The sequence below is a fragment of the Stegostoma tigrinum genome, chromosome 28 (genome assembly GCF_030684315.1).
Source record: "Stegostoma tigrinum isolate sSteTig4 chromosome 28, sSteTig4.hap1, whole genome shotgun sequence".
Taxonomy (NCBI): Eukaryota; Metazoa; Chordata; class Chondrichthyes; order Orectolobiformes; family Stegostomatidae; genus Stegostoma; species Stegostoma tigrinum.
The window spans coordinates 32,066,579-32,077,038 of NC_081381.1; the positions used below are offsets into that span (position 1 = coordinate 32,066,579).

Genomic DNA, 10,460 nt, shown 5'->3' on the forward strand with positions numbered 1-10,460 from the left:
TGTTACAGCTTTGGTCCAAGCATGGCCAAAAGAGATGAACTCCAGAGGGAAAGTGAGAATAGCTGCTCTTGATGTCAAGGCAGAATTTGACAAAGTTGGCATCAAAAGGCCCGAGTAAAACTAGGGTCAATGGGAATCGGGGCAGGGGGATTTCTCCAATGGATGGAGTCATACCTAGCATAAAGGATGATGGTTGTGGCTGTTGGAGGTCAGTCATCAGTGCTCGGTGGTTAGCACTGCAGCCTCACAGCACCAGGGACCTGGGTTCGATTCCCGCCTCAGGCGACTGTCTGTGTGGAGTTTGCATGTTATCCACGTGTCTGCGTGGGTTTGCTCCGGTTTCCTCCCACAGTCCAAAGATGTGCAGGTTAGGTGGATTAGCCATGCTAAATTGCCTGTAGTGTTCAGGGGTGTGTGGGTTATAGGGGGATGGGTCTGGGTAGGATGCTTGAAGCGGCAGTGTAGACGTGTTGGGCCAAAGGGCCTTTTTCCACACTGTAGGGAATCTAATCTAATGGATGTGAGTTTGCTCGCTGAGCTGGAAGGTTAGTTTTCAGACATTTCGTCACCATTCTAGGTAACATCATCAGTGAGCCTCCTATGAAGCGCTGGTGTTATGTCCCACTTTCTATTTATCTGGTTAGGGTTCCTTGGGTTGGTGATGTCATTTCCGGCGTTGGTGAAATTGTCATTTCCTGTTCTTTTTCTCAGAGGGTGGTAGATTGGCTCCAAATCAATGTGTTTGTTGATGGAGTTCTGGTTGGAATGCCATGCTTCTAGGAATTCTCGTGCATGTCTCTGTTTGTCTCTCTTGTCCTAGGACAAGCCAAACAGAGACACGCACGAGAATTCCTAGAAGCATGGCATTCCAACCAGAACTCCATCAACAAACACATTGGCTCCAAATCAATGTGTTTGTTGATGGAGTTCTGGTTGGAATGCCATGCTTCTAGGAATTCTCGTGCGTGTCTCTGTTTGGCTTGTCCTAGGACAAGAGAGACAAACAGAGACATGCACGAGAATTCCTAGAAGCATGGCATTCCAACCAGAACTCCATCAACAAACACATTGATTTGGAGCCAATCTACCACCCTCTGAGAAAAAGAACAGGAAATGACAATTTCACCAACGCCGGAAATGACATCACCAACCCAAGGAAACCTAACCAGATAAATAGAAAGCGGGACATAACACCAGCGCTTCATAGGAGGCTCACTGATGATGTTACCTAGAATGGTGACGAAACGTCTGAAAACTAACCTTCCAGCTCAGCGAGCAAACTCACATCCAGAAACTCAAGCTGAGCTACAAATCTTCTCAAAACTCGCTAATCTAATCTAATCTCAGCTCCAGGACATTACTGTACAAGTTCTTCAAGCTCGAGTCCTAGGCACAACCATCTTCAGCTGCTTCATCAATGACCTTACGATGGAGGGGAGGTCAGAAATGGGGATGGTTGCTGATGATTGCACGATGTTCAGCACAATTCATGACTTCTCAGATACTGAAAAAGTCTGTGTCCAAATGCAGCACGATCTGTGTAACGTTTGGGCTTGGTCTGATAAATGGCAAGTTATACTCGTATCACACAAATGCCAGGTAATCACCCTGTCCAATAAAAGAAAACCTAAACATTACCACTGCTGAATCCCTCACTGCCAACATCCTGAGTTTACCATTGAACAGAAACTGAACTAAACCATGCTATATACATATCATAGCTGCAAGAGCAGGTTACAGGCTAGGAATCCTATGTTGAATAACTCACCTCCTGACTCCTCAATGCCTGTCCAACATCTACAAGATACAGATCAGGAGCATCTATTACCTTAAACATTCACTCCTTACCCCACTGATGGACAGAGATAGTAGTGTGTACCATGTTCAAAATGCACTGCAACAACTCATCTAAGCTCCTTAGACAGCACCTCCCAAATCGATGACCTCTACCATGTAGAAGAACAAGGGCAGCAGACAGATGACAATACCACAAGCAATATTCCCTTTAAGCTGCATGGCCATGCTTGCAACAGGTGTATACATGCATTTACTTCAGTTCAGATGCAGCTACCATGCATGGACCTCAAAGGTTCATACAGTATTAGGAGATGTTAAATGGGATGTAGCCAAGAAGTTTCCCTCAAAGTCAATCAACATCCAAACTTGGAAATATATTGGCATTCCTTCACTGTTGTTGGATCAAAATCCTGAATTATTTCCATAATAGCATTTATAGCTGTACATACACCACAAGGACTACAGCGTTTCAAGAAGGCAGCTCACCATCAACTTCTCCGAGGCAGTAATAGATAGCAATAAACGCTGAGATAATAGGAACTACAGATGCTGGAGAATCCGAGATAACAAGGTGTATAGCTGGATGAACACAGCAGGCCAAGCAGCATCTTAGGAGCAGAAAAACTGACGTTTCCGGCCTAGATTTTCTGATGAAGGGTTTAGGCCCGAAACGTCAGCTTTTCTGCTCCTAAGATGCTGGGTGACCTGCTGTGCTCATCCAGCTCTACACCTTGTTATCTCAGCAATAAATGCCAGCCCAGCTACATACCATGAATAAGAAGCTTTAATGTCTCTTATACTTAGACATCCCGCTAACATTCACTGTTTAGACCTTGATTTGAATAATGGCCAGTTAGATAAGGTACCAAGGAATTGACAGCACGTGTGGAATCGTAGGAAGGAAGGAGAAGGAATGAATTTCCTTCAACAGCAAAAGAAGCATTGCCTAGGGACAGAAAAAAAGTAAAGCTGACATTTCTTCTATGCACTGGCTCACTGTTCATCATCCACTCTCTCATTAAAAACAAAAATGTGTTCATGGCAGATAGTTGGGGAAGCATGGTGGCTATTAGATACCTAATTGGTTGGTACTGTGCTAATACAGGTATCCAATGAGCCCAAGCTCAGATTTATTTCTTTTATCTGATTACCACAAGCCAGTGACAGCTATCGGACAGAAGGGCACAAGTAAAAATAATTTTAAAAAGCATGCCCATCTGAAAAGGCTACAACCTAAACAATGGATTATTGACTGAAGACTATACCTTCATTGGAATTTTCTGAAATCCTGGCATCTTTGCCGTCACTCGAAATGCTCTTCCTGCCAGGAAGGTGCCTGCGTTTACCATATATCTTCGAGACAGCATCCTTTACAGTGTCTCCTATTGGGAAACACAACCACAGCTAAGTCACAGAGACGAAGGTCACCAACGTGCAGAGACACACTCAACAAGTTAGTAATTCAGCTGGCAGTGGGAATGGCAGAAACCAAAGAGATCATCAATGTGACTGACAGGCTGCAGCACGCAATGCAGCATTAATGCACTACAGCTGAGGAGTCCAACCTTTTTAAGTGCAACCCAGGAGAATAAAGTTTACTTTTAGTACAATATAAATCTAAAACCAAGTGTAAATATAGTTATTCATTTTGTCCTCTACTCACCAAGTCTCAGTATGACCCCTGTGACTGCACATTATCAGCCAGTGCCCTGAAGTCTGGGTTGTAGTTTGGGACTGCTAGTCATATGCAGTCCATCAAATGGTTATCTGTGAGGCGAATGCAATACTTGGACTTGATTATCTTCATTTAGGAGAATACTGTCTCACTCTCTGGAGCCAAATCAAGTTTTCACTTTTAAAGTACAAAACAATATGAGTGGATTTATTTCTGTGTTTAAAAATCCCCAAAAGCACTGCATTGAAAGTTTGTTCAAGGGACAATGTCAATTTGCATTGAAATTATCTCCTTATTAACTCCACTGCTTTCTAAATCAAACACCTGATGGAATTTGGTAGCTAACCCATCAATGTCTAATTGAAGGAACAGGTTTGAGACAAACATGACACTTTGTTCCTTCACATCTAATTCCTGAAATTGCCTGTTGAATTCCTCTACTAACTTCCTCAGGTTTACACATGTGTTTTCTAGGTGGACCCATTTTTCTTTGACTTTTAATTTATTTTTCTGGTAATTTCTCCAAATTTGGAAAGAGTTTCACCATTTTATTTTTTAATTGGAAGGTCCACGGACCCAGGGCATAGGAATGTTTTTGAATGGATTCACAGCACCGATCATATGTATTCAGTGTCTATTCTTTCTCTGCAGTTCACAGTACAGCTTTTTCAGTTTCAGTGTGACGCATGTAAGGAACCTAAGTACATACAGTCTGACAGCTCACTGCACACTTCATGCCTTGATTTAAGAATATTGACAATTTCAGGTACTATACTTAAAAGTCTGCATTTCATCAGCTGCATTTCAACCTCCTTTAATTTTTTTTTGTCTTGGGTGAGTCAGACCTGGCTCCCAAAGCTAGTTAATTCTTTAGCCTCAAGCAGCCTCAGTAAAACATTAATGCCTATTCTGGATCAGTCTCACAGATGCTCTTGAACTTTGATCACTGATTTCCATACACAGCTGCCAATTACATGGGGTCAAAGTTTCATGTCAGCAATGAAAATAATACGGTGAACATACAACCATGTTGCACCACGGGGAGGATGTCAACTGACCAGGCTTGTAATCTTTGTCTTCGTCATCTTCAAACTCCATTGTTGTATCGTCGTCCTCTGACTCCACTGGTGCTTCATCCTTCACTTCATCAGCTGGATCCTTCTTCTGCTCCTCAGGACTATCTGTGACCACTTCTTTCTCTTGCTTTCCGTCACTGCCTGGCGTCTCTATACCTGTTTGCAAGACAGAATCAGTGCAGTTAGATAGAGGCACTGTTGCCAATTATTAATTACTTATACCTGTTCTTTGGATAGTTTAAAGAATTTGTGGAGACAGAAAGAACAGAATAAGCATTTAAAATGTCTTTATATCTTTTTGGCTCTTTCATACATACCACTGGCTGAAGGAGAAGGTTCCTCTTTGCTGATAGCCGGTGATGGTGTGCAGGACCTACCTTCGATGAAAGTGTTACAGGTGCTGACAATGTTGTGCATCTGAAGGAAGCCAGCCACTGCCTGAACATCAAAAACGTTCGCCGAGGTCAGGTTCAGCTTGGCCGTGTACATGAATTCTAACACCTGGCCGAGACCTGTGAGAAAGTATCTCAGATCACTGTACGCTATTGCCACTGAGGGATTCAATGCATTCCTGGAAGTACAAGAAGACCTCCTGGCTCATTAGTCCTGAGTCACATTAGTCAATCAATTTCTCAGTGAGATTTCACCTCATCGAGTAAAGCTGTTATGAGGTTGTGCTTCAGATTCTTTTGTACCAATAAACAATCCAACTGTTGCCTCCACAAGGCTACTCCTTATTAATTAAGTTTTAAGCATTAAGTTTTATTAATTAATTTTTTTTACATTATGGTGCCATTCATCCACTTCTCATGCTCACCCCCAAGCAATCCTGTTGTCCTACTGGATTGAGAACAGTTCCAAGAGTGGCCAATTACTCTTCTCGAAGCAATCACTATTCCATTTTGTGGTAATCTCACTGGATAAGTAATCCAGAACATCTAGCTAATGTGTGGTCATGGGTTAAAATCTCACCATGGCAGTTGGTGGAATTTAAGTTCAATTAAAATAATCTGAAATTGAAAGACAATCTCCTACAAGCCGACCTGTGACTCCAGACCAACAGCAATGTGGTTGACTCTTAATTTTCCTCTAAAAATGGCTGAACAAGCCTCTCCGTTATAGGCAATTAGGGATGGCAAACAAATTCTGACCTTGCCAACCATACCTCCATCCCATGTAAGAATGAAGGAAACAAAAGTAAGCTTAGATACCACTTGACATTGGCAAAGAACAGCCACATCCTGTCCTTGGTTGAAGGCCCGACTGCATAGTGATTAGGAATAGGAAACCAGCTGATGTTTTTTCTCCCTCATTCTATCTTGGGCTGCTGAAGAAAAGTTAGCAACCTCACAGCCTCAGGTTGGCCAACTCAAGACAGACTGTGGTCAAAACGTATGTCCCCACTTCAATGCAGTAAAATATTTTAGGTGAGGCATTTAATTGAGGTTCTGTCAGCCTTATCGGGTGGACATGAAAAGATTTCATTCCATTATGCAGAGAAGAGCAGAGGAGTCCTTCCGATGTCGTGGCTGAAACTTGTCTCTAAACCAACATCAAAGACATATCATTTGGTAATTTGTATACTTTCTAGATAAGGGACCTTTTTATGTGAATATTGGATCGTACATTTCAACAGTGACTACACTTCAAAAGGAATTCAATGGCAGTGAAGAGCTTTGGAGTATTCTGCATTGGTAAAAGATAATGTATAAATAGAAATACTTTCTTTTACATCTTGTGGCACACAGTTTCACATAATGTGCATTGATCCACAGAACCATGACATTCTCTTGAAAACTGAACTTAAATACACGCCTGGTTATGAATGCTAGACATGAATGACAGAATCAGGCTGTTAGTGGTACTGGCTTTAATCCATGCTTGCCCTGACAGTGTTACATATCCTCCGCATCATAGTCCACAGTTGGAGTACCAGAGTACCTGTAGGATTCTCACCTGCTGCATTGCTGATGTCAAGGTGGACCACATCTTTCTGGTCCAAGAACAATGTCCTGAAATATTCGCTGCATGCGGCCAGCACTGCCTTGTGTGCTTTGAAGTCAATGCCATCTACAACAAAGGTGCAGTCACAGAGCAGACCAAGGTGTCTCTGGTGATTCAACTGCTCCAGAACCTGGTGACTATGCTGTGGAAAATCCATCCTTGAGCAAGGAGAGAGAAAAAAAAGATGTTACAACCGCCGAACAAATCCCATTAAACTGCATTAGTCTGGGCTGTGTTGTCATCAGAATTATTTAGCATACTGGTTTCTATCAGTCATAGGAAATGTAACAATTTTACCAATTTAAAAACTGTCAACTGCAATTCAGTTCTCTGGCAGCTAAGCTATAACACTGTCAATTGGCTACCTAGTTGTCTTGAAGGAGATCAGCTTATTTTGTGGCAACAAGTATTGAGCTGACCAAGATGCATGTCTAAAAACTGTCAGAGACCAGTGTGGAACTTTTGTTTCGCTCGATGGACTGAGTTGTAAACAGTTAAACATTCCTAATTCTGTGTTAAATTGGCTTCCCCACTCAAGGAGGCCACAGATTGAGGAATGCAAGACAAGAGTTGTCTTCTCAGGTAGGAGAAAAGAAATTTTATCTTGGATTTATTCATTTCTAAGCCGGCTCATTTTTAAATATTAAAAAATTATCAAAAGGCATTTCTGGAACAAACTCAGATTTTTTATTTCCTAATTTCTATCACTGCAACATAACAAAAATAAGAAATTATGTAAGCTTTGCCTTTTATGTGAGCCTCCATTTATTTTACTGGTTAGTCTCACGAAACTGACTGCCACAAATATGCTCATTGAAATAAATTAATATTGAAGCGTTAAACTCCATGACCCTGTATTAATGACCCTGTCTCAAACTGATATTATGTACAAAGTGTACATAATTCTGTTCATTATTTCTTCTGATCGCCTATGAGATTGAAATAACTTTTACACACAACACGTCTGTTACAGTCTCCATGTTTCAAGTGATCCAAACAAAAGGCTCAGTGGGAAGGACAATGTTGACTACAGTTGAGCTGAGTGATTGCTGATAGACCAGATTTAATGACAGATTATGTCCAATAATTTCTTTGGTTTTGTTGTTCAAGTCATGAACAAACTGATCTACAATTCAGAGTCTACCAACTACTCAGCCACAGAGCACCACCCCATCAAAATAATTGAGATGATGCCACGTCAGTGCACTGTATTCATCCCTGTGGTAGCAATAATAATTCAAATGCAGAACTTCAAATTTAAATTCAGGATTAATTCCATTTCTATTGGCTGACATCTGTTGATCATCAAGTGATTGTCAAGTACATTGCTCCTCAGCAAATATGAGTGCTTCCACTGTTAGGACTAGTAAACATTCCGTTGCACAGATTTCCAAAATGGGTTTGATAGGTACAAAATTTAAAAAAAGGGGGCTCAGTGGAATTGTAGGTGCTATAATAATCTGGGTAGAGAATTGGTTAATAGATAGGAAGCAAAGAATAACACCGTGTGAAGCTGGAGGAACACTGCAGGTCAGGCAGCATCAAGGAGCAGGAAAGCTGATTTTCAGAATTTTCTGAAGGGTCCTGACCTGAAACGTCAGCTTTCCTGCTCCTCTGATGTGCCTGACCTGCTCTGTTCCTCCAGCTCAACATTGGGTTATGTCAGACTCCAGCATCGGCAATTCTTACTGTCTTTGAAAGAGTAGCGATAAATGGATGTTTTCAAGTTGGCAACATGTGACTAGTGAAGTGCCACAACAATCAGCGCTAGATTCTCAGATATTTATGATCTATGTTTGTGTCGTGGATAGAAAGACAGTATCATATCTAAATTTGCTGCTGCTAAGTGGGAACACCAGCTGTAAGGAGGTTGTAAGGAGAACACGGACACATTAAATGAGTGAGGAACAAGGTGGCAAATGGGAATGTAATACAGGGAAATGTGACATCATACAATTTGGCCATAAGAACAGAACAGCAGATTTTTTTTGTATAAAGCACAGAACTTGTAAATTTTGATATTTAGAGGGACTTGGAAGTTTTTGAGAAGGACATAAGACATGGCCTAAGATTAGGAAGGCAAATTACATTTTCACCTATATTCCAAGGAGACTGGAGTATGGGAATAAAAACCTCTTACTTTAATTGTACAAGGCTTTTGGTAAGGCCAGACTATGTGCAGTTTTGGTCTCCGTTATTAAGGAAGGACATACTTGCAGTGGTTGGGGTGATGGGGGGAGGGGGTGTTGGGTGGGTGGGAAGGTTCATTATAACAGTCACTGGATTAGAAAACGTGTCCCAAGGAAGGCCAAGGAAATTAGATTTATGTTTCCTGAAATGTAGAAGAATGAAAGGTGATTTCATTGAAATGTACAAACTTCTGAAGGAGCTTGACAAGGTAGAAACTAAAAAGTTGTTTCTCCTGTTTAGAATACAGGCAGATGCGGCAGAGTCTATAATCCACTCAAGGTTGAGATAGCAAATTAATGGTCTTCAGAGTCTCAAGGGATACAGGGATTAGATGGAAATGTGAAGTTGAAGCCACAATGTAGTGAATAGAAGAGCAAACTTGACCAACCATACTGTCTACTCTTGCTCCTATTCTGGTAAGTCCATAAGTTTGCAAAAGTTGGAGTGTCTTTGAAGTCCATAATTAACTCTGGGAAGGAAGAGGGTTGTTCCAGTTTGCGACAAGGATGCCAATAGTAATAATAACTCAATAGTAATGCAAAGCAAAAGTGACACCTTTATTTATATCGTGGTAAACGTTAGAAATGATTTGAAAAGATTTCAATTAATGACACTGGAATCTAAGGAACAACTAAATCATTAAATATAGTTTACGAGATTCATGCAGGAACAGGTGGGAGACTACCCAAAGCTATCTTTCTTACAAGCAGCAGCAAAGTCAGCCACTGCTAAATATCATAAGTGATGTCTTCACAATACATATGGTGTATCTGTTGCAAAAATCTCCAACAATATCGCAGTTCTCCTTTTCACAAATATGTTGTCAATGGATTCACACAAGAGTTTATCCATCTCCTTACATAATAGTCTAAGAAGTGCAATGTGCTGGTCATGCCTCAAAGTGTTGCTGGGTTACATTCCTATAACTCCCCTGGGGTTGTACCTAATCCTCTACGGACTTCAGCGGTTCAAGAACGCAGGTCACAATACTTTTCCAACGGCAATTAGGGCTGGGAAATGCCCACAGTCTGTGAACGAATAATAGATATGCTACCACTTTACACTACTGAGATGTGAATTTCAAAGACATTAGTTGGTAGATACAAGAGTATGTTTCCAATTTTTAAATTCATTCATGGATGTGGCTTTGCTGACTGGGCAGCCATTTCAGCGATTATCTCCTCACATCAAGATCTGATGTTGACTTCCAACCAGACAAAGCATGGATAACAAATGGTTGGGATAGACACATTCCCTTGTTAAAATTTTGGGCCTTGAACTGGACAGTGCTGTTTTAAGTAGCTTGTGCCAAGCTTCTAAAATATAAAATTTATGCCAAAAATGCATTTCTGCATTTGATTCTTTAACTCTCAATTTGGATCTGATTATGCGTTCATTTCTTTTCATCACCAACATATTATAGCTTGATCCTGGCAAAAGGCAGAATCCTCTAATGTTGACAACAGGACATTCAATCTCAATGACAAACAGTGGTTTTCGGTCCAGTAAAACTGTTGTAGCCAGGAACACCTTTGCTGGAGATTCTGACGGGCAACGTTTTTCCTCAGATGTTTCATGTCAAGTTGGAGATGGCAGTTTATTCTTTTTAAAGTTTTCATGCAAAATAATCATGATAACAAGTAATCAGAATCCTGCGTGTTGCAGATCAGAAGATTGGCATCTTGCTTTTGTCGTCTCCGCCCTAGTGTGCTTGTTAT

At 41.1% G+C, this 10,460-nt stretch overlaps 1 protein-coding gene across 2 annotated transcripts in view; it reads right to left on the reverse strand.

The window, feature by feature from the left end:
- Positions 1-10,460, reverse strand: part of zbtb17 (zinc finger and BTB domain containing 17) — a 34,774-nt gene that overhangs the window by 23,577 nt on the left and 737 nt on the right. Inside the window, exons 2-5 of one of the 2 annotated variants that reach the window (XM_048561100.2) lie at positions 6,505-6,710; positions 4,926-5,060; positions 4,531-4,704; positions 3,063-3,179 (exon numbers count right to left, since the gene is read on the reverse strand). In XM_048561100.2, the coding sequence (XP_048417057.1) occupies positions 3,063-3,179; positions 4,531-4,704; positions 4,926-5,060; positions 6,505-6,709 (631 nt within the window). In that variant the 5' untranslated portion in view covers position 6,710. Of the gene's footprint in view, positions 1-3,062; positions 3,180-4,530; positions 4,705-4,865; positions 5,061-6,504; positions 6,711-10,460 lie in introns of both variants that reach the window. The other variant, XM_048561098.2, reaches the window with a different exon arrangement.